Genomic DNA, 25,033 nt, shown 5'->3' on the forward strand with positions numbered 1-25,033 from the left:
TAATAATAATAATAATAATAATAATAACAACAATAATAAGAACAAATAATAACAAATAATTAAACCAGAGTGGTGCACAACGCAGGATTTAAATACCCAATGAACAATTTTCACCCTGCTCTGAAATAAGTTTTGTCTTTGCAACATCTATTTTCTACAAATAACAATTTAAATAGGGATTAATCCTTTTACTAGACAGTGAAAACCATGAAAAAATTCATAGAAATATGGATCACACACACAGTGACATTGGCGTCCTTGAAGGAATGGGGGCAAGAAGAGACAGTTGCACCCCCAATAATTTGGAGAAAAAATTATTAAGTAGCTTTAAAACTATTGCTCGTTTTAAGTTTCAACTTCATTCTTTACTTTGAGCGGATAAATTTTTTAATTAATCCATCGTCATTTTGATATAAAAAAGGTGAAAAACATATATATATATATAATAAATATATAAATATATATATAAATATATATATAATATATATATATATATATATACATATATATATAAATTATACTTCCTAATATATTCCACATTAACATTGATACAAATATACCTTTTTCAAAACCTTATCAGCAAGTAATTAGGTGAGCCTAGTTAATGGCAAAATTGTGAAAATGTGCTATGCTTCCTGTTTGCTATGTTTGCTTAGGTCAAATTGTATCCCTTTGTTGGTACGGCTCTTCAAATTCCTAAAATCTATCAGTTCAGAAAAATAAGATTTTCTAGCTTTAAAATTTTAATATAAATTTTAATACACCCTCCACGTCTGCAAATAGGACAGAAATAGAATCATTGAAAAGCATGAAATGATTGAAAAAAGAAATGTTTTCATTGAAAAATATGAAAAGAAAACACTGGAAAAGAAAATGAGATTTAGTGGTTTTAACAATAATATTCGTACTGCATTAATAGTAGTCTGAATTATTTCGGAACAAAATCATAAGAATTTTCAGATATATTTAAAGTACATTCAGGCTTGTGTTTTTCAAAAGTTTTCTGACATCTCTTTCCCTACAGGTGGTTCTAGAGGAGAGACAATTTTGGAGAGAAATCTCAAAATTTTAGGGGTGCAAATTTGAAATAGATAACCTAACATTTATAATCACGTTGTAATTTTTCAAATTAAGTGTTTATTAAAATAAAGTAGAGGTCACAGTTGGCAGTAAGTTACTTAATGTGGCCTCTAAAAATTAAAAAAATGCTGAAAATTATATTAAAGTAGCTTCCAACGCTTGAAGAAACCCACCTACTGAAACATTTACGTTGTTCTTGTTGTTCCACTTCGTCATTTATAATCTAATATTTATTTTTCGATTCTTCTTTTTATTTTTTATTTTTTTCTTTTTATTTTCATTTTTTCTTTTTTTATTTTATTTTTTCTTTTTATCAATTTTTATTTATTTTTCTTTTTATCGATAATCTAAAATTTATAATCACGCTGTAATTTTTCAAATTAAGTGGTATTAAAATAAAGTAGAGGTCACAGTTGGCGGTAAGTTACTTAATGTGGCCTGAAAAAATAAAAAAAAAATGCTGAAAATTAGATTAAAGTAGCTTCCAACGCTTGAAGAAACCCATCTACTAAAAAATCTACGTTGTTCTTGTTGTTCCACTTCGTCGGAACATAAATACTGAATGAAAACGGTAATAAAAGAATAATATTATAATAGAAGCCATTATTTTCTGTGAAGGTGGAAAAATTATGTGTTAGTGGTCATGTTTAGAGTTGCCATTCTACTAAATACACAATCACTGTCTTAATGGCAAAAAAGTACGATCAGAGGAAAATATTTCGTTTTTGAGTAACCCATAAGTGATCATCACAGTTCGTGGAGTCTTTGCCGTCACTGAATACTTGTGCTGGTGACTACTGAATGTAAGTGTTTGTAAATACTACGAACAAACATTTACAACCTATAGAACTCAGTGACAGTGGTAAAACCTTACTTTGCGTTCAATACCTGTTAAACTTATCGATACAATACAGCTGTTTATTACGCCATTTAATGTATCGTAATTGATAATCGTTACAGAATTGCAAAAATCGTAATAAAATCTATGATATAAGCTTAGAAATCATCGATGGCATCAAAATTAGATTGTTTTGCTTATTTTTCATTTGCCCTCAGATCTTGATATGCATAATGAAATGAGAGAGCTCCAAATTGTAACCTATAGTAACATAGTAGTGAGATAATTTCAAAATATGGATAAATTTCAGGATGTAACTTTAAAACCCGGTGACAGTGAGAGAACGAGATTTTTTATAACTATTTTTTCCTGTTCTGTTTTTCCTGTTCTGTTTTTCCTGTTCTCCTATAACCAGTTACACCTATCAAAACAGTAAAACTGCAAATTTTAAAGTAGCATTGGCAGTGTAGTAAAGCTACCTAAATTAATAGCAAATTGACTTTCATGTATTATTTATTTCTTATTTTTCCCCAATGTTCTTGGTATAGAAGGAACTGCCATAGAAACTTCAAATTGGAGATAATACTGAGACATAGCACATCCTGAAGTCATCATAAATGAAAGTGGTGTTGAATTGAAGGGGAAGGATGTTGTTGCAGATTATTGTTGTAATTACTTTACCCATTTTAGTGCTACTGCTAATCTGAAATCCCCTGAATCTTTAATTGATTCATATAAGGATTATCTACTGTCATCCGAAAATTCTAGTATGTTCCTGGCCCCTGTTACTTTCGGTGAATTCCAGAAAGTAATTACGAATTTAAAACGTGGGAATTCCCTAGGTCAAGATGGGCTCTCCACAGATATTCTGAAAGAACTTGCTTGTGTAATCCATGTTCCATTGCTTCACATTTTAAACGCATCTATATCATCAGGGATCTTTCCAGAAGTATGGAAATCTGCACGGGTTATTCCAATTCATAAGAAAGGTGATAAGACAGATGTAGGCAACTACCGCCCAATAACTATTCTTTCTCCAATATCTAAGGTTCTAGAAAAAATTATTCAAGAAAAAATTGTATTCTATTTTAATAAAAGGAATTTATTTACTAAAAATCAGTTTTGATTCTGGTCGGGTCGTTCCACTGAACAAGCTATTGCTGCGCTAATCTTAGAGATTAATGATTCACTAAATGATGATAATTATGTGTCTGCTCTCTTCTATGATATAAAAAAGGCATTTGATACGCTAAACCATGAAATCTTGATGGAAAAAATTAATAACACAGGTATTAGAGGTAAAGGCCTAGATCTAATAAAATCTTACCTGCATGATCGAAAAATTCAGGTAGAAATAAATGGACATTTATCAAGCCATATCGTTATTGATGATGTTGGAGTCCCCCAGGGATCAGTATTGGGGCCATTACTATTTCTGATCTATATAAATGACCTCCCAAGGTGTTTACCCCAAGATAGTAGCTTAGCAGTAATTTTTGCAGATGATACGGCTGTGACAGTAAAAGCTGTTACCTTGGGGTTATTCTCGATTGGCTTTTATCTTTCCGTAAGTATTCTGATTATTTGAGATTGAAACTTGCCCATCACTTAGGTTGTCTTCACAGATTGAAACATGTGTTTCCTTTCTCCATCCTTAAAATTTTATACCATTCTATAATTGAATCATATTTTAATTATTGCCCCATAGTTTATCTCAACACATTTATGGTCCATCTGCAACCTCTTCAGATAATTCAAAATAAGGCAATTAGAATTCTGGGTGCTTTTGTTCATCGCCCTGCGAGACTTAAAAATCTGTCAGAAACCCAAACTTTATATATTTTTTGCGATATACTTAATCTCCAACAATTGAAGGACGTGCATACAGCAATGTGGTATTATGATATCCAATCCTCAGCAAATTATTTCCGTGATTTGGGTATAATTGGGACTCCCACTTCTCCTGCCCACTACATCCGCTCCAAGAAGTATCGCCTTCCGCCAATCAAATCAGAAAGAGCTAGATTCTCAATCAGACACCAGATTCCTCATATTGCAAACAAACTTAACTCAGTAGAAATGTCCACAAGTCGTTTTTCTTTGAAAAAACATATTTCAAAAACAATTCTTTGCCTGGATGTCGGGGTTGATTAATAATAGATTTTAGTATGTATTTTGCTGTGGTGTTCTTGCGCTGGGGTGGCCTCCTCTATGATTTCCTACCTCGTATTTTTTTTTGTTTTCTTAGTTTCTTCTCTCTCCTTTTAGAATTATTAGTATGACGAGACGTTGTGTTTTTTTATGCATTTATGCTGCCCCAGCCTTACAAGCTCTGCTCTCTGTTGGGGCATAATATTGTTTCTGTATATTTTTAATTTGAATTAATAAATATTGATTGATTGATTGATTGAAATTGAAAGGCGGCTCATCTATCAGAAATTGAGAGCTCTTTTGTGACTTTTGATAGTCAGAAGCATTTAGAGGGCAATAAGCTGCCCTGCCTCCTGTATTAAGATGTCTTGTGTAGCTTTTGGTATAGCTGCGTTATTCACAATAATCAAAAGATCCAATAAGGATATGTATGGGGATGCCATCGCTCCGCTTCCCATGGGTAAGGCGGCAAATTATTCAAACTACTGACTTCATTACTGGGTTTATTGCTTAGAGAACAATGTTTTCTTAAACCTGCTTATTCGGCAGGCTAAAGTGCGGTAAGGTAAGATATCCAGAGAAATTTGAGCCTACCAAAAGCCCATATCGTAATTTGGGTTTTATTGAACCCTATTTTTATTTCAGGCAATGAGTTTTACTTGCTATAATACCAACAACCAGCAACAAGAAACTGTATCTTAGGGCTAAAAATGGTTTGCAGATAAGACTGGTGCTACTTGTTTCGATCCCTCCCTCTCAAAACAGTTTGACTGACATTAGCATTCCAATGAAAACGATGTCTATTTGAACAGTGTCGTTTTATTTCTTAAAATATCAACAACAGCAACAGCGAAAAGAAAAAAATATATCATAATAACTAAGATTATTGAAACGAACAAATAAGGGAGACTTTTTTTTATTACATATATATTATGTTTGTGCTGTCCCTCCTCAATGCATCGCTCTTTACGCTAAAGTTTGACTCTTTGTCACAGCTCTACTTTTTATGTAATAAAAAATATTGGCGTAAAGAACGGGGAGTTGAGGAGGGGACAGTCCCTTTCATATACAGAATACTTTCTGTTCGTTTTAAGTTTTAGTGTTGCTCCTTACTTTTCGTTGAAAAAACTTGTTTTTTTTATTTAGTAACGTATAGTAAGACAAAGTTAATTTCATAACATTAGATAAATTTTAAGACAGATGTTGGCCCTCAGGACCAGTCATACTTTTTGATAAAGAAGAACAGCAATTCTTAATTCGTTATAATGCAACAGATAATTGTAAACATATCTTAAAACCATTAATAGATTTTAGTATACAAGCTCGGAAATCAGTGTCAACGGCTAAGCCTGATTATCGTGACCATTTTTTATGTGCCCTAAGAGCCCACCATACATGCCTTGGATTTAGTTTTAAAGTTTTTGACTAGGTTGTTGTGTGGATTCAGGTTCACATCCTACATAAAATCTCAAAACTGTGTGAAGTTTCCAATTCTTTATCAAGTTTCTAAGGAATATAAAATACTATTCCAAAACTTTGACTTATTTCAATGTTTCTGTTACTGTATGACGATTTAAAAACGTAAATGCCATTTCAGGATACAAGCTTAGAAATCAGCGACAGTGGCAAAATCAGTTTCCTGTACCTGTTCTTCCTGTGCCATCAGGGCCAGACACTCTAAACGAAACAGCGGAGCCTCTAATTGAAGTACATGCCGAAGAAGTTTCGATTGTTCTCCTTGTCCTTGGATTTTGGGCTGCATCTGTTTTACTGTTTTTTAACCGTTGGGGCAAAATCAGAATGCTATTACCCTACCAGCCCGTCTTTAAGGTAACGAAATTCAATCAAAATATGTTTGATTGTGTCTTTTGGAGTTATACCATGTTGAATCGATAGTGCACGAAGGGAGGGGGAGAATGGAAGTGACCACCCCTAAGCTTTGGTGTAGTTATACTTTGTACTGTGAATGATGTATTTGGGGGGCTTCATAGCAAGGAGTATATTGTCCAGATTCTGCTGTGATACCCGACTATGCCCTCATTAAGCCTTGAGTAAAAGATTTGAATTAACTGAGTGATAAATGAATAGACAAAATATTGACAAATCCTAACCTCGTAAAAGAATAGACAAGCCAACATAGGCATAGAAACAAGCTAAGAGCTTATTAGTAAGAAAAGAATTTTGGTTAATTAATTAAAGTTGTTTCAGAATTGTTTTCAGGATTAATTTATTTGTACAGTAAATTAAGTTGTTCAGCTAAAAATTCAAAATTTGTTATTCATAAACTCAGAAATCTTCATCAATCCCTGTTTTTTATAAGCTATAAGTAAAATTTCATTATCAATGAAGAAAACCAAGCATTACAACAACTATAGTAAGGCTAACATGTTTTTGTTTGAAAGAAGAAGATAATACTATTGCAGAATTGGTGGAGGGCGTTTAACCCCTTTACTAGAATTTAAAGAAGCCCTGATGCCTGCAACTACTTGATTTTAATTAAATACTATATTTGAATTTTAAATTAATTAGCAAAAATTATCTTCTTTATTGATAAACTTTTAGGTTTTTCTATACCTGTGAAAGAATTTTGGTTACTATTATTCATAAACTCAGAAATCGTCTTCAATTCCTGTTCTTTTATTAGGTATAAGTAAAATTTCATTATCAATGAAAAAAAAACAAGCATTCCAACAACTATAGTAAGGTTAACATGTTTTTGTTTGAAAGAAGATGCTAATACTATTACAGAATCGATGGAGGGCGTTTGACCCCTTTACTAGCATTTAAAATGGTAAAAACTAAGAAATAGGAAGAAACATATTAGACTTACTTTCTATAAGCGTGAATAAGCAGAAGCAAAGCTAAGACCCAGCTAACTTTTTGTCTTTGCATTTATACATAAAACTTGTGTCTCCCCTTTGTTTGCCAAAAAAAGAGCGACAGTTCAATAATATAAATGTTTACACGCAAGAAGTTGGGTTTAAAATCCCTTTGAAGGCGAATGTCTTCACTAGAATTATGTTTATCTAAACAGTCCGTACTGATTCGAAACGAAAAGAACAATTATTACTGTATAAGTTTTATTTGTATATACTAATCTGTTGACAAGTAGAGTGATGGTAACCCCGTCCTTGCTTTGACTCTGTGCATTTTGATTGCATGTAATTCTTATGTGTCGTTATATGAAATTTTCAAAAGTAAAATAAGTCATAACATTTTGCCAAGCCAAAACATAAACGTAATTAAGACTTTTGCCAACCAATCTGTCAATAAAGAAAAATTAAAATAATATTTTCGTTTGTCTATCGAGGGAATTATAAAAGAAAAAATTGGTGAGTTATTGCCTCCCTCCTCGTTCTACAGAGCGATCATTCAATAGCCGACTTCTATTTTTTACATATTTACTACCGCCATCATATTTACTAATAATGCAATCAGGTAAGCTAATCTCTCGACTTGATCAACCTTCTGGTTACCAAACAACACTTATTCACTTTTGTTTATTCCCAGTATGAGTGGCTAATTTTTTTTAGCATTAATTTTAAAATCTCTTCTTAAACCCTGAAATCTCAAACCTCTGATAATGTATTCCTTTGTCTGGCATTTTTATCTAAGACATTCAAATACTTTGAACAATCAAAGTCTAGGAGAGTTTTACCTTACTATTTAATACTATTCTCTCCCGTAGTCATTTTTCAGATCCTTGGCAATTTTATTATTGCTTCCATTTCACTTATTCTTAATTCACAGTATTATTGTTTCTCTTATTCGTTTAATTTTTCTCTTAGACCAGCATGATTTATCACTCAAAAACTTCTTTTGCAAAACAAGCTTAAAGCGCACTGGCGAATAAGTGGCACGCCAGAACTACTACTGCTAACAACTCGCTGCAGCACCAAGTAGCTCTAAGGCCAACACAGCTACACACACTCCTCCTTCACGTCAATCTATTCAAAGTCTTCCTCTTTACAACCTCCCAAGAAGTTCCTATTTTCCTTGAATCTTGTCGTCTTGCATTCAGTTAAAGTAGTTTACCGGAAAAAAAAAATCAGGAATTTAGGTACTTTTAGGACAAAAAAATTAAAAAGCAAATTTTTTTGTCTAGAAAATTTTTTTTTATGTAACTCCAATCGCTATCATCGTTTCCTCCAACAAAGTCGGCGTTACTTTCGTTGGATTTACTCGCATCAGCGTTGCCGTTAGAATTTGCCACTTCAGTAACTGATTTATTTAGCTCTTACGGAAGCTGTAATTGAAACGAAAAAAAAATGCATTACGTTGAAACCTGCGCTTGTTATTCAGACCGGAGTTAAACTCAGAGGTGACAGAAAAAAACGAATATTCCAAGCTGCGTTTTTAATATTCCTCCTTAAATCATTCTCTGCTACTTCACTATCTATTTTAATAAAGTAATTCCCTCCGTCTTCTTCAAAATTCTCAGGTTTCACATTGATTATTCTTGGAAAGTATATCATAATCAAGTCACCTGAAAGTTACCTTCATCTGGAAGATAGCTGTGCTTCCCGATTAAGCTCTAGAGACTACTAGATACTTATAATCACTTCTAACATCATCAATCTCAGTCCTACCTATCCTAGGGTCTTACATTAATCCTGTGAGTCCTTGATTTACCCTAACATAGTCAATTGGGCTGAACGTCTTACCATCATGTGAGTACCATGATAACCAACCCATCATGATGTTTGCAATTTAATAACGAAATTTCTTATTGGTTATATCTATATTGTTGTACTTTCAAATTTACTGCTGCCTATTGCTGTGGGTACTTTCCATCCGTATTCCAGCTTTACTCATGCTAATATTCCATATACCCTGATTTCAACCAATCTGGGATTAGAATCTTCTTACAAAAATACCCTGTCTTATGGTTGCAATAAATCTATTTAAAATCTATCCGAGTCATTATCGTCTCCATCAGTCGGTTCAATAAGACTATATACTATTAGGCTATATACATAACGCACTTATGCATCATAAAATTAGCAACTAGCATTTTATTTTAATACCTTCCTAACATAAGCAATAGTTAGAAGCTTTTCATTTATTGTCAACCTTACTTCCTGTTCATGTATCACATCCTTTCTATCGGAATAAACAAATTCAATATCACAAAATTTCATGTTTCTAAATCTTGGGAGATGAGTTTCTGAAACTCTTAATACTTTCGCAATTGTATGTCAAAGTGTCAACATGTGAGCTAAATTTTAACGCTGTAACATTCTAAGTTGCAATTCTCGTGTTATTTGAATCATTGGAACTGTTATGGTCTCAAATAAAAGTAACGGGTCTTACCTGTGCATATCAGGGATGAACATTTCAAATGTACAAAAGGCGCTTAAGCCGGCTTAGAACCGTATAAGAAAAAATTCTTGAGACCTCCAGTTTAATTGAGGCTTTCGCAACCTTGGACCCACCTTCATCAAGACATGGTTTTCAACACTTGGTGATGCTCTACCATAAACCAGAATAACGTCCTTCACAAAAAAAATCAGGCCAATCGCCTCCAATTCGTCATATATTCATACTTTCAAACATTATACCACATTGAGGAGGCAGCCTACGTATAGATACATTAGCTTAGAAGAAGTTATTCTGTACAAAAAAAAGCCTACTAAAACAAACAGGACCCAGAAGATTAATCCTTTTGTCAGAATCCAGTGTAGTGTTGTATCATTTACTAGGCTATGATTTTCTCGAGGGATAATGCTCCTAAGAGTCACCCTATAGGGCCGTATGCAGTCACTATTCTGACTAGGCAAACTCTATGAATACCCACCCTGACGCCACATTGAGACCACAATTTCCCTTTAGAGATAGGGGTGAAAGAGATTATGAAACAGCAAAATACTGAAACTATCCTATAACACCGGAACAGCCCCAATCTTTATACCCAGTCTTTTTTCGTCAGGGCAACTGTAATAGCTTTTAAAATTTAGTTAATGAAACTGGATTGTTGAGTAAGAAATTGTGAAACAGAAAAATTTATAAGCCTGACAAGTGCCCGGGCAAAATCGGCAATCCTCATAGAATTCATAAAATTCTAGAATTCGTAATTTAGATTATGAACATTATCACATACTGGGAACATTTTTAATCCAGACTATTATTTTACAATGGGGTTTGTCAATAGAAAAGGCCTCTTGTTAAGACAGAAAAGTTTCGCTTTGTGGTTAAATTCCTAAGCATTTTTTTCTTTAGAGTCAAGCATTCATTATGAAGCTTTTTAGTTTGCTGGTCTTATTTGAATTCCAGAAAAGAAATCAAATATATTGAACTTCGGGATGGGTTCTACCTAGCTCTGCTATTTAACGTTTCTTTTCCTTTTAGTAGCTTTTCTTGATAGACAAAATTTTTTTCGGGTATGTTAAACGTAAGTCTATATGATATAAATATATATTTTTAGATAGTAATATCCATATATTAATATATTGAGGTCAAATGAAATTTTTCTTAGGACTCAAAATGCTTGACAAAAACCAGAGAAATTTTGCACTGTCTGAAAAAATATGTTACTGAAAATTTTAAGCCAAGAATGTCCTTTTCAGGACTTTCTAGGGGTTGAGGTTAAATTTCTCCTCCTCCCGCCAATGCCATTTACTACAAGGTGCCTAATTGTCTCAGGAAGCCTGGACCAAAACCGAGTTACTGTACAATTAAAAAGACATTTTACTAGTTTTAATTGTTTTATGTCTATTACCTTTTGATTTGTTTCTCATGACGACCAAAAATTTTTCCATACAAATACAGGTTCGAAAGGTATGAAGATGCATATTAAATTATCTATGATAGAAAAATCAAATATCTAAATTTTCTGGTTAAAATACCTGTTTGTTTTTTTCTTTTTAGTTTTACTTCTGAATGCTTCTCATAAAATAAAAAGAAATTCTCTAAAGGCTCAGAAAATTGTATCGCTGAAAATTTTAAACCATATAGTTCTTTCCAACATTTTTCCCACCGTAACTTTAAGGTGTTTTATAACAAGGTGCAAGAAAAAATCAGGCTTTGGCCAAAAACAAGTTGATCTACCACCAGTAGTACTATTATAATAGTAATAGTACTACCACCAATAGTACCAATAGTACTACAATGGTACTATTTTAACAGAAACTTGGTTGTTTTTCTCCATTTTCCGTTTCAGCAGCTTCTTTTTGAATGACTTAACATTTATCGGTGAATATCTTAAAATTCTCCAAAATTAGGTCGCTAAAAACTTTCAGCTAAAATTATGCTTCTCAAGATCTTCTAAGAGAGAATGATTACCCCCTCCAAGGAAAGTGATTAAATATCTATAAAAAAGAAATCCTAGTTGTTTTCGGAAATATATCTACTCTACAACTTTTTCTGACGAGAATAATCTTAAGTACTGATATCGATCTCCAATATTCTGTCACTTTATTAATAACTAGATAGTATCAATTATTTTAGGAGCAAAATAGCACCAATGGCACTCCACTACACAGCCATGGCAACCAGCCAATATTAAAACAACAACAGTCAACGTATCGTGATTCCAACATTTCCTGTGCAGTAAGTATAAATAAGCTACAAAGTTTTCTTTGAGAATGATCGATTTGTTTTAAGGGAGTCAAATTTCAATCCACGACATGGCGAATTGAAATCGTTGCATAAGAAAATTAAAAGAATTTAGTGAAAATTCCAAAAACGATTGAACTAATTAATATTGATATATGTAAGGTTGAGCATTATATTTTCATGGACTAAATATATGAAAACATTGATTCAGTACAATAGAGCAAGAAAAAACACCCCCAACAGAGAAATGAGCTCGTAATTGTCAGGCATGATGAACAGAAGAATTTAAATCTTCTACAAAACGAAAATTATGAAAAAAAATAAAAAAGGACTTGACAAAAAAAGCGATAAGAAAGAAGTAAGAGGGATATATTGCATGAAACAAAGACTAAGGTTCATCCCTGAGAGAAATTAAATTAAAAAAAAAATAAGTTTTTCAACTGAAAGTAAGGAAGAACGTCAAAACTGAAAACGAAGAGTAATTATTGTGCATATGAGGGGATTTGCCCCCTTGTCATTACCTCGCTCTTTGCGCTAAAGTTCAAAATTTCGTTCTCTCTTTCAAACTCTCGTTTAAACTCTTTAAGAATGGTTCCTGAATCAAAAAGGCTGTTTAATTAGAATAAATAGCTCTTTTGAGAGTACTAAAAACACTTTATCGTAAAAACCAAGGTATTAACAAGGGGGAAAACCCCTCATATACTTAACAATTTATGTTCGCTTTAAGTTTTAATGTTGCTCCTTACTTTCAGTTCGTATCACGAATTGTTTGAAAAGGAACTGCCAATGCCTTCTACTTTTACCCCAAAAAATCTTGAAGCGGATTAAAAAAATAAAGCTAAAGAAGTATATCGATTTTATCTGCTTTTATTATTTTTTTTGCTTCATATTTAGCCGAAGGTAGCTAAATTCATTCTAAAAAACCAAAGACTAAATTCATCAAAAAGGGGATCAGGAGCTTTTTTTTAAACTTCCATCTATATTTTATTGAGCTCTTTCACATTTGCGCTACATTAAATTTTGGTTTTATTATTGTATTTCAACTGAGTTCTGAGTATTAGTAATGAGAACTAAAATAAAACTAATTTTCTCATAGCTATTTTGGGTATTGCTGCACTTTCAATATTTCTTGCAGTTTCTACTTCGTCTTATAACTATAATAAATAATAAAAATAATTTTTCTTTAACTGCAAGTAAGGAGCGACATTAAAACTTAAAACGAAAAGAAATTATTCCGTATATGAAAGGGATTGTCCCGTTTTCAACGCCTCGCTCTTTACGCTAAAGTTTGACTCTTTGTCACAACTTTACTTTTTAAAACAATAAAAAAACTTTAGCGTAAAGAGCAAGGCGTTGAGGAGGGGACACCCCGTTTTACATCCGGAATAATTTATGTAATAGTTTTTTACTGTTTAATAAAGCAGAATTGAGAGAAAGAGTTAAATTTTATCGTAAAGAGCGGCGCGTAGAGAAGGGAACAGCCCCTTTCATACACGGAGTAATTTCTGTTCGTTTTAAGTTTTAATGTCACTCCTTACTTTCAGTTAAAAAAACCTAGTTTTTATTTTATTTAACATAATGAGAAACGGCTAATTACCTAGAGTATATCATGTAGGTAGTTCAAATTAGCAAAAGGTATCCAACGATCATGTCTATCAACTTGTATTAATAGTATGAATTAAATCAAGTTGTAAGTTGTATCCAAAGAAATCGCTAATCAGTTAAAACAAAGCAAGTATAGTTACTAAAAATATTTAAAAAGAACCATGAAAGAGAGCCTTAAGGCTCTAGAATATCCAATTTCACTTCCAAAAATATTCTTTAGCTAGTATTGCTATTAACAAGGACAGTCACAAGCTACTTTTCACTCTTTCAATATGAAGTTTTTGGAATAATTATCCATTTGTTACCGCTACTATTTTTTATTTGCTAGATGCCTATTTTTTGTCCTGATGTAAAGAATGTTCTTTAATATACAATACTACTGACAATGAAGGTCATGAGTTCCTTCCTGCTTTTTCAAAGCGGAGTCTTCACAATTATTTACCATTTCTTCTCGTTTTACTATTCATCATTTGATGTTCCAAATTTTTGTGCCCTTCTCTCGACAGTACTTTCTTTCTTGGAATGCTAGTGACAATGACAACCGTGGCTTATGTTCACTTTCTTAATGCAGGTTTTTGATATTATTTAACATTTAAAATCTATATCTATATTGTTTGTAGCATATTATTTTGTTGTAATAAACAAAATGGAAATTCTTCGTTTGGCCAAGAAAAGTACAATATATATATATATATATATATATATATATATATATATATATATATATATACATATATATATATTAATATGCAAATAGATTTGCATAATATGCAAATCTAAAAAAGGAAAAATAACGTTCTCTGCTTCCTTGTTAAAAAGCTGTAATTTGTGTTACTCGAGTTTTTGGCTAGAATTACTTAAAATTTATTGTTTAAATTTGCTAGCTAAAATTTTATTTTGTTAATATTTGAGGATAGGAATCCCCCTTTTCAACAAATTATATTCTTTTGTTATTTCCGTATTGAAGAAAGGAAAAATTGAGGTCAGGTCTTTTCAGCAAATATTTTTAAATTGATAAAGAATTTAGGTGCTAAAGACTTACTGTTTCGGAATTGTTTGTTAGAACTGTTATTAATCAACTTTTTAGTTAAAACTATTTAAACTTAATGTTTAAATTATTTAGCTAAAAAAATTTTAATTAATAGTTAAAGGAATCCCCCTTTTCAACAATTTTTATTTTTATTTTTGCCATATTGAAGGAAAACATTTTCATTTGAAGTTGAAATGGTCCCAGGACCTCTCAGTTGAATTTTTTGTAATTGATGTTGAATTTAAGCATTAAAGCCAAACATTTTCTAGTTGTAACGTAAGCTATTTGACTTCTCGGAATACCAGGTGTGGTTGTCATTATTTTGGTGCAAAACAAATGCTTATGCCCCCCCCTCCCCACAAAAAACAACAAAAAACACGCTATAGTCATTTGTCTCCAAAAAAATGCAAATTTTCCCTTTTTTCAATAGGAGTTTAAAGCCTCATGCTCAGACAGGGTATACGGATTCGCAAAGTGTAAATAGTAGTTCATACCCGTGTCAGTAAGCCAAAGCAAGGTAGTAGACCCCATAGAGGAACAGAAAGCTTGTCTACAAGTTTGAATTAAAATCAAATTGCCATCAAGCCAATTGAAGTAAATCCGAGACAAATAGTCTCAATGAGAGGCAAAGCTGGCATAAGCCTTTTTCAGAATTGCATAAAAATGATATCATTTTCACTTGTTGATAGATACTCAATCATCCATCGATCCCTAAGACAGAACTATAAGATAGATAGTCACAGTTCTGAAGGCTGATCAATATATTTGGGTTGGCTCATGACTGACAATATCTACTGGACTTGTATGCAAAACGTGGGACTGAATTTACTTGGGCTCATAGGCGAGCAAGTGACCTTGCCCGTTTAGAGTCTTAGGCGAACTATCGTGTTTATTGGAATTGATACATGACCAACAAGTCCCCTGGACTCGCAGTCGAGATGAAAAACAGCTCTGAAAAGCTTATTAACATTTCAGATTACCAGACATGATTATTTTGTTTGGTGCAGAGCATATACCAGTGCTGGATAAATAACAAATATGAAATTCCGCATTGCAGAGCTTGAGACCTCTGCAATAGGGCTCTTTCAAAAATTGAATTTGATAGTGTAACTTTTGTCCAGATCATTCACCCTTTCGAGTATTTTGCTATTTTTTTTTAAATGGGGCAAATTTTCTTAGCCCTCTAGCAATTAGTAGATAGACTATAATGAATTTTAATAAGCTACTGAATTTTACACATTTACAATCATAGTAAAACGCCAATTCTTTTTCATTCAACAAAAATGTAATAAAAAAAGGTATTAAATTAAATAAAAACACGTTTTTCCGACTAAAAATAAGGAGTAACATTAAAACTTTGAAAGAACATAGATTATTCCATATATGATAGGGACTACCCCTTTCTTAGCCTTGGCTGTTTACGCTAAAGTCTTAAAGTTCTTAAAAACACTTCTCAATAAAATTCAACGGCCCTTGTGTTTGTGTAGTTTTTCTTAAAGAATTGTGACATAAAGTCAAACTTTAGAAAGAAGAGCAAGGGTTGAAAAAAGTTTAGCACTTCTCATATGCGAGATAATGACTGTTCGTTTTTAAGTTTTAATGTTGGTCCTTACTTTCAGTTAAAAAAATAGGATTTTTTTTTAAATTTAATTTCTCACCACTTTTCAAATCATGCCAAGAAATCTAATTCCCTCCCCCATCCGTGTAAAATACCTCCGGAAAAATTCATTCCTGGCAAAAATATATTCCTGATAGATTTCTATTCCTGATGATTCCTGATAAATCACAACCTTTTTCGCAGGGGCTCTGGGGTCCCTTATCGTCCCCAAAGGCATAGTTACTGGAAATTTCAACTATACTGAATTGAATGGCTATCTCAAAATTTTGATCGAATATTTTATGAGGAAAAGGTGCCATGGGAGGAGGGATAGTTGCCTTCCATCTTTTTGGTCACTCAAAAAGGGTGCAAGAACTTTTGATTTTCGTTCGAACAAGCCCTATCCCAATACCTTAGGACCATTGGTTCGATACTATAACCACTGGGTAAAAAAAACAACAAATAATTACACGGGTGTCGCCTTTTTTCTGGCAAAAAAAAATTCCACATTAGTGTAGATAGGAGCTTGAAACATAAGGCGATCATACAGATAGCCCCTTTTTTGAAAACCACGTGGCTTTTCTTGGGTAGCATAAAATTTAATGAGTTTTATATATGTGGAATTAGCGTATAATATCAGTTATTTTGATGTACCTATTGTACTCAAAGTCTTGTTTTCTAGAGTTTCGGTTACTATTGGTCCGAGTCACTAATTGCTTACAGCACTTAGTCTTATTACGAACCACTTTACCACGAACTGTTTGATGAATCGTCATTAAAACTCTTTCTTCAGTATAGGGGTTCGGAACCAGTCTTTCTACTCAGGTTGATTTGTGTTTTAAATAAATAATTGTTGCCAAAGTAGCACCGCCTCTTGCCACAATCAAAGTTTTTGTCAGAAAAGTTTGTAAGCAGCCAGATTTATTCCTTCCACTTGTTTAAACTTATTTCATTCAAGGAGAGGAGGTAATTGCCCTCAATTACCTCCTATGGGACCCCTATTACCCCCTATGGGAAATATTTAGCCCTTGTTTTGTGTGATCTTATAAGATAATATTTGTAGTTTGTGCTTTTATATAATTTAGCTCAATGGATTAAGATCTTCTGAATGTGATTATATGCGGCTGTGTTTTCTAATAGATCTTCGGAACCAGTCTTTCACGAACTGTTTGATGTATCGTCATTAAAACTCCTTTTTTAGTATTATTTTCTATTATATCCCGAATCGCTGCTTACTTATAGCTCTTTTGTACTGTTTGAAAAATCTCAGATGAGAAAAGAAAACTTACAGCATAAAATGTATTTTTGATACAGTCTGAAAAGCTGAAAAAGGCTCTTCTCTTCTCTTCTCTTCTCTTCTCAGAAGAAGAAACCTCTATTTTATTGAGCTCTTTCACCCTGGTACTGCACTAAGTTTTTGGTTTTATGTTTGTATTTCAACTAATTTTCTTATTGCTATTTTTGGTATTGCTGCACTTTCAATATTGCTAGCAGTTTCTACTTCTTCTTATAACTATACTAAATAAAAAAAATAGCTTTTTTTTAACTGCAAGTAAGGAGCGACATTAAAACTTAAAACCAACAGAAATTATTCCGTATATGAAAAGGATTGTCCCGTCCTCAACGCCTTGCTCTTTACGCTAAAGTTTGACTCTTTGTCACAACTCTACTTTTTAAAACAATAAAAAAAACTTTAGCGTAAAGAGCGAGGCGTTGAGGAGGGGACTACCCCTTTTACATCCGAAATAATTTATGTGCATTTTAAGTTTTAATGTCACTCCTTACTTGCAGTTAAAAAACCTTGATTTTTTAAAATTTAATTTCTGAACATTTTTGAATTAATCCATGTTTTGATTTTGGCTCACTGCACATGAATAAATAAAACGAAAATTGCATATTTTTTTTTTTTGCTACATGGCTTTCTCATAGCTCTATTCGGACGATTTCGAAAAAAAGGGGCGGAGGAGGAGGCCTAGCTGCCCTCCAATTTTTGTTTACTTAAAAACACAACTAGATTTTTATTTTTTTTTTACAAATGTTTTTGTTAGTAATAAACATACGTACCTTACGAATTAACTTACGTAACGAAATTCTATATTTGTTTATTTTCATTGCGTATATGAGAGGGTTCTCCCCCTCGTCAATACCTTGGTCTTTACACCAAAGCTTGAATTTTGTCCCAAATCTTTAAGAAAGATCCCTGAATCACAAAGGCCGTAGAATAAACAGTTGAAATTACTAAAAATACTTTAGTGTAAAGAGCAAGGTATTGTAGAGGAGACGAACTCCCTTATATATGTATATATCTTATGTTCGTTTTAAGTTTTAATGCTGCTCATTACTCCCAGTTGAAAAAACTTTTTTTTATTTATTTTGTCATTGTTTTTTTTTAAATAATGCTAGAAAATCCTGCGCCCAATTCATGGAAATTCTCTTGCCTCATGATAAATTCCTCCATGGAGAGATCCTCCCACGTAACGGAAAAAATGTGCGTGGGAGGGTACTTATCTGCCCTCCAATTTTTCGGTCACTTAAAAAGGGCACTAGAAATTTTAATTTCCGTTTGAATGAGCTCTCTTGCAACATTCTAGGACCACTGGGTTGATACGATCACCCCTGAAAAAAAAACAACAAAAACATATAAACAAACAAATGAACACGCATCCGTGATCTGTCTTCTGGAAAAAAAATACAAAACTCCACGTTTTTGTAGATAGGAGCATGAAACTTCTTCAGTAGAGTTCTCTGATACGCTGAATCTGATGGTGTGATTTTTGTTCAGATTCTATGACTTTTAGGGTGCGTTTCTCCCTATTTTCTAAAATAAGACAAATTTTCTCAGGCTCGTAATTTTTGATGGGTAACTTTTGATGAAACTTATATATTTAAAATCAGTATTAAAATACATTTCTTTTAAGGTAACTTTTGGTATCAAAAATTCCGGTTTTTAGAGTTTCGGTTACTGTTAAGCTGGGTCGCTCGTCACTACGGTTCGTTACCACGAACTGTTTGATTGAGGCGCTGTAGATTTTCTCTTAGTTCAGTTTCTATTTTCAGGATTCAGGCTCAAGCTTTCCTCGGTTCATATAGAACTAGAAATTTCACTTCAAAAATATTCTTTAGCTAGTATTGCTATTAACAAGGACAGTCACAAGCTACTTTTCACTCTTTCAATATGAACTTTTTGGATTAACCATCCATTTATTACTGTTACCGTTTTTATTTGCTAGATACCTATTTTTTGTCCTGATTTAAAGAATGTTCTTTGATATACAATACTACTGACAATGAAGGTCATGAGTTCCTTCCTGCTTTTTCAAAGCGGAGTTTTCACAATTATTTACCATTTCTTCTCGTTTTACTATTCATCATTTGATGTTCCAAATTTTTGTGCCCTTCTCTCGACAGTACTTTCTTTCTTGGAATGCTAATGACAAGGACAACCATGGTTTATGTTCACTTTCTTAATACAGGTTTTTCATATTATTTACCATTTAAAATCTGTATCTATATTGCATGTAGCATATTATTTTGTTGCAATAAACAAAATAGAAATTCTTCGTTTGGCCAAGAAACGTACACTATATATATATATATATATATATATATATATATATATATATATATATATATATATATATATATATATATATATGTGGTATATTTTCGACATAGTATACAAATCTAAAAAAGGAAAGTAACGTCCTCTGCTTCCTTGTTAAAAAGCTAGAATTTGTATTGCTCGAGTTTTTGGCCAAAATTATTTAAAATTTATTGTTTAAATTTTTTAGCTAAAATTTTTTTATGTTAATATTTGAGGATAAGAATCCCCCTTTTCAACAAATTATATTCCTTATTATTTCCGTGTTGAAGAAAAGGAATCTTATTTGAAGTTAAATTGAGGTCAAGTCTTTTCAGCAAATACTTTTATATTGATGATGAATTTAGGTGCTAAAGACTCACTGTTTCGGAATTGTTTGTTAGAACTGTTATTACTCGAATTTATAGTTAAAAATATTTAAACTTAATGTTTAAATTATTTAGCTAAAATTTTGTTAATTAATAGTTAAAGATAGGAATCCGCCTTTTCACCAAATTTTATTTATTTTTTTCATTTTTGCCGTATATTGAAGGAAAACATTTTCATTTGAAGTTGAAATGGTCCCCGGACCTCTCAGTTGGATTTTTTAAATTGATGTTGAATTTAAGTATTAAAGCCAAACATTTTCTGGTTGTAACGCAAGCTATTTGACTTCTCGGAATACCAGATGTGGTTTTTGATTACGATTTGATTGAGATTTTGGTGCGAAGCAAATACTTATACCCCACCCCCCAAAAAAACAAAAAAAACGCGTCTATGGTCATTTGTGTCCGAAAAAATGCAAGTTTTGCCCTTTTTTCAATAGGAGTTTAAAGCCGCATGCTCAGACAGGGTATACGGATTCGCAAAGTGTAAGTAATAGTTCATACCCGTGTCAGTAAGCCAAAGCAAGGTAATATACCCCATAGAGGAACAGAAAGATTGTCTACAAGTTTGAATTAAAATCAAGTTGCCATCAAGCCACGGCTAATTGAAGTAAATCCGAGACAAATAGTCTCAATGTGAGGCAAAGCTGGTATAAGCCTTTTACAGATTTGCATGAAAATGATATCATTTTCACTTGTTGATAGATAGTCAATCATCCATCGATCCTTGAGGGCAGAACTATAAGGTAGATAGTCATAGTTCTGAAGGATGATCGATATATTTGGGTTGGCTCATGACTGACAATATCCACTGGACTTGTATGCAAAGCGTGGGACTGAATTTACTTGGGTTCATAGGCGAGCAAGTGACCTTGCCCGCTTAGAGTCTCAGGCAAACTCTCGTATTTTTTGGAATTGACATAGGACCAAAAAGTCCCCTGGACTCGCAGCCGAGATGAAAAACAGCTCTGAAAAGCTTATTAACATTTCAGATTACCAGACATATTTATTTTGTTGGGTGTAGAGCATATACCAGTGCTGGATAAATAAAAAATATGAAATTCCGCATTGCAGAGCTTGAGACCTCTGCAATAGGGCTCTTCCAAAGGTTAAATTTGATTGATTTTTTAGTATTGGTTAAAAAATATGATATTCCGCATTGCAGAGCTTGAGACCTCTGTAATAGGGCTCTTTCAAAAGTTGAATTTGATAGTGTAACTTTTGTCCAGATCATTCACCCTTTAGAGTATTTTGCTACTTTTTTTTAAATGGGGCAAATTTTCTTAGCCCTGTAGCTATTAGTAGATGGACTAATGAATTTTAATAAGCTACTAAATTTTACACATTTAAAATCATAGTAAAATGCCAATTCTTTTTCATTCAACAAAAATGTGTTAAAAAAAATGTTAAATTAAAGAAAAACACATTTTTCGACTAAAAATAAGGAGCAAAATTAAAACTTTGAAAGAACATAGACTATTCCATATATGATAGGGACTACCCCTTCCTTAACCTTGGCTGTTTACGCTAAAGAGTTAAAGTTCTTAAAAACACTTCTCAATAAAATTCAACGGCCATTGTGTTTGAGTAGTTTTTCTTAAAAAATTGTGACAGAAAGTCAAGCTTTAGAAAGAAAAGCAAGGGTTGAAAAAGGGTAGCACTTTTCATGTGCGAGACAATCTCTGATCGTTTTTAAGTTTTAATGTTGCTCCATTCTTTCAGTTAAAAAAATAGGATTTGAAAAAATTTAATTTCTCACCATTTTTCAAATCATGCCAGGAAATCTAATTCCCTCCCCCATCCGTGTAAAATTCCTCCTGAAAAATTTATTCCTGGCGAGAATTTATTCCTGATAAATTTCTATTCCTGATGATTCCTGATTAATGTTTCCCAATAACAAACACGATACGCAAACAACGAGCAAATTCTGTAAATCACAACCTGTTTCGCAGAGGCACTGAGGTGCCTTATCGTCCCCAAAGGCATAGTTACTGGAACTTTCAACTATTCTAAATTGAATGGCTATCTCAAAATTTGATCGGATATTTTATGAGGAAAAGGGGCCATGGGAGGAGGGATAGTTGCCTTCCCTCTTTTTGGTCACTCAAAAAGGGTGCAAGAACTTTTGATTTTCGTTGGAACAAGCCCTATCTCAATCTCTTAGGACCATTGGTTCGATACTATAACCACCGGGGAAATAAAAAGTACAACAACAAATAATTACACGGGTGTCGCCTTTTTTCTCAGATGAGAAAAGAAAACTTACAGCATTCAATGTATTTTTGATACAGTCTGAAAAGCTGAAAAGAGACATTGCTGTCATACACCTTCTTTTTGAAAAATAACTACAATTCTCTGACTTATTTTTGTAACGTATTGTCTTAAGCCAAATTATTCCTTGTCTCAGAAGAAAAAAAAGGCCTCACCCTTTGAGAATCATTCCTAAAGCATTAAATTTCCTGATTGTCAGACATTGTGCTATTTTAAGCAACTATTTTTAAGCAAGGCTCTTGTATGTGAATTTTTTAGCCAGCAAAAAGAACGCGAGGTTTTTAACTCATAACGATATTTAAAATAAGTTTTCTGTCTCTCTGTATGGTGTATATGCCATTTTTTTGCGTCAACTTACTAAAACGGGTACGAAGTGCTACTTATATTTTTCGAATCAACAGACCAAGACAACCAAAGCAATCGTTTACCATTCTGCATGCAACGTCATATAATGCAACGTTTTTGTTTTTCGGCGTTTCATGTCTCAAAATTTGACTTTTTAAACATTTCTAAAAATTTGGAAAAAAAAAGTAAAATAAAAACATTTTTCGCTCAAAGAAAGGCTGTAAAAAAGTTGAAAGTTGAAATGTGTGAAACTTGTTATGTCATATTATTTTATTTTAACCATAAAAAAAAAAATCTCACTTGAATTCGACAGAAGCCCGGTAATATCAGCACACTTTTTTCATGAACATTTGAATTTACATTTTAAAAAATTCACATTTTGTTGCTGTAATTCAAACTATTTGACTTTTTAGATTACCAGATGTGGTCATCATGTTTGGTGCAAGGCAGATACTTATGCTGGTTCAGAAACCATTGGCCATCCAAGTGTCTCCACAAAAAAAGCTGGATCAACTGATAAAGAACCATCTAGCATTAGCAATAGAAATAAGAGAAGCGAAATTCCCAAGATACAACTAATACATGAATTGCGACGGTCAAAAAGTGCAGAGACAATAACTATATTTACACACGAGAACCAACGAGCAAAAGAAGTTCAACCCTTATATTTTTCACCTGTTCAGCATCGCCAAGGCAATCAAAAACAATTCAGGAGCTGGGCAGCCTATAGACGCCACACCGATCCTTGGCTTAATGTTCTTGTTGAATTAGCACAATCACGTGTAAATTTAGCGAAAGAAAAATCTACTTTAAACTTAGAATGTGATGATAAAAATAAAAAATTATTAAAGCCTATCTTTGGCCGGCTTCAAGCTCCATCATTTCTTTGTTCACAAGCATCAGTTAGTAGTAATTCATCAATTGCAACAGTGATCAACATGAAAGAAAACAAACTAGAGAGAGCACCCAAATTAAGCAACGTCTCAATATCTTTACCTTTGCCAAAAGTGTCCCGAAACTCCTTTGCAGCTTTGAACCGACAAGAAAAGCCAAGATCTGAGAATCTTGAGTCAATGAAGCGTGGTGATTCTGAGCCGAAACACTCACAGTGTAAGACACTATTGGAAAAATATAGAACAAAGGTCACTCTGTCATCTCAAGAGACTTCTAATGCATCCTCATCAGCTAATGAAGAGGATGAAAATTCAACTGAAATGATTGATGTGGTTGAACAGCTCCCAGTCGTGGAGGATATAAGAAATAGTTCTTTTGATGGAGAATCCTTGCCTCATGTCACTAGACATAGAGAAAGACGAAAAAGCCTCCTTCAGCTTAGAAAGACTTATTTAGCATATGAAACTGTTTTCAGCGATGAAAATGAAGAAAATATTCTACTCAACGCCAGTCAAGAACATTTTTGTTGATAAAAGTAGATAAGTTTGCATAAACTATGCAACCGACAATGGAACAACAATGATAATTATAAGTTATAATTATAATGTAATGATAATGATAATGCTATAATGATAATGAGATTAAACTAATGATAATGAGATTATAATAATAATGATATCGATGATAATGAAGTAATTATAATGATAAGTTGCATAAACTATGAAACCCTATACTGCATACGAGACAAAATAATATTTCTTTTTTTAGGGCATGGCAAGTCTGTAAGAGGGAGGTATTTGCTTCAAAGATCTAAAATTAGCAAATATAAGATATTAGGTTAATAAATACACGTCAACTACGAAATGATTTTTTATTTTTTGAAAGGGCAATAGTATGCATGCATCGAAAAAGCCACATTCCCTTTACCCATCAAGAATATACAACCCTAAAAATAAATATTTTTTATACCCCAACGTCAAAATAAGAGACACATGCTGAATGCTCAACTACCTCGGCATAACAAATTATTATTCATCTTGTAAAAAGTTTTCTAGCATATAAACCAGTGTTTAGTAATGAAAGTGAAGAAAATAGTCAGTTTAAACCAGTATAAAATCTCACCGTTGATACAAGCAAACAGGTACTTATTTTAGTGTGTTTTAAAATTGTATATTACAATGTACATTTTGGTCTTCATAAAATCATTTAATGTACTTCGTATATTCTTATCCATATAATGTATTTTAGGCTGTTATATCGTGCAGGTGATATAAGAACTTTCGTGGAGAATTAGCGAGCCTTGGGGCTCTGTAAGTTTTGTGCATCATGGTATTATAAATGGGAGCACTTAACAAAATGTTAAAATGTCACTTTCAAAACGTCAAGAAACTCTGTTGATACGAGCATATATATATACATATATTTATATATTTGTCGACTGGTCATGATAATCACAAGCATCTGAAATCTCAGCTTAATATCAGACTGCGTCTTTGTGTTAAACTCGAATATACTACCATCATACTCAAATATATATATATATATATCATACTCAAATATATATATATATATATATATATATATATATATATATATATATATATATATATATATATATATATATATATATATACTTTGGTGTTCATGGAAGACTTAGGGAAAGAAAGAAAAGTTGCGATTGCCAAAGCTTTCTGGAACTGCG

General features: G+C 32.7%; 1 protein-coding gene across 2 annotated transcripts in view; it reads left to right on the plus strand.

Moving 5' to 3' along the window:
- LOC136025156 (uncharacterized) overlaps window positions 1-24,647 on the plus strand; it is a 73,206-nt gene extending 48,559 nt beyond the window's left edge. Inside the window, exons 4-6 of one of the 2 annotated variants that reach the window (XM_065700912.1) lie at window positions 5,667-5,899; window positions 11,516-11,617; window positions 22,851-24,645. In XM_065700912.1, coding sequence (XP_065556984.1) covers window positions 5,667-5,899; window positions 11,516-11,617; window positions 22,851-23,861 — 1,346 coding nt within the window. In that variant the 3' untranslated portion in view covers window positions 23,862-24,645. Of the gene's footprint in view, window positions 1-5,666; window positions 5,900-11,515; window positions 11,618-22,850 lie in introns of both variants that reach the window. The other variant, XM_065700922.1, reaches the window with a different exon arrangement.
- Window positions 24,648-25,033: the final 386 nt, after the last annotated feature.

Source organism: Artemia franciscana, chromosome 1 (assembly GCF_032884065.1).
Source record: "Artemia franciscana chromosome 1, ASM3288406v1, whole genome shotgun sequence".
In the NCBI taxonomy this organism is placed as follows: domain Eukaryota; kingdom Metazoa; phylum Arthropoda; class Branchiopoda; order Anostraca; family Artemiidae; genus Artemia; species Artemia franciscana.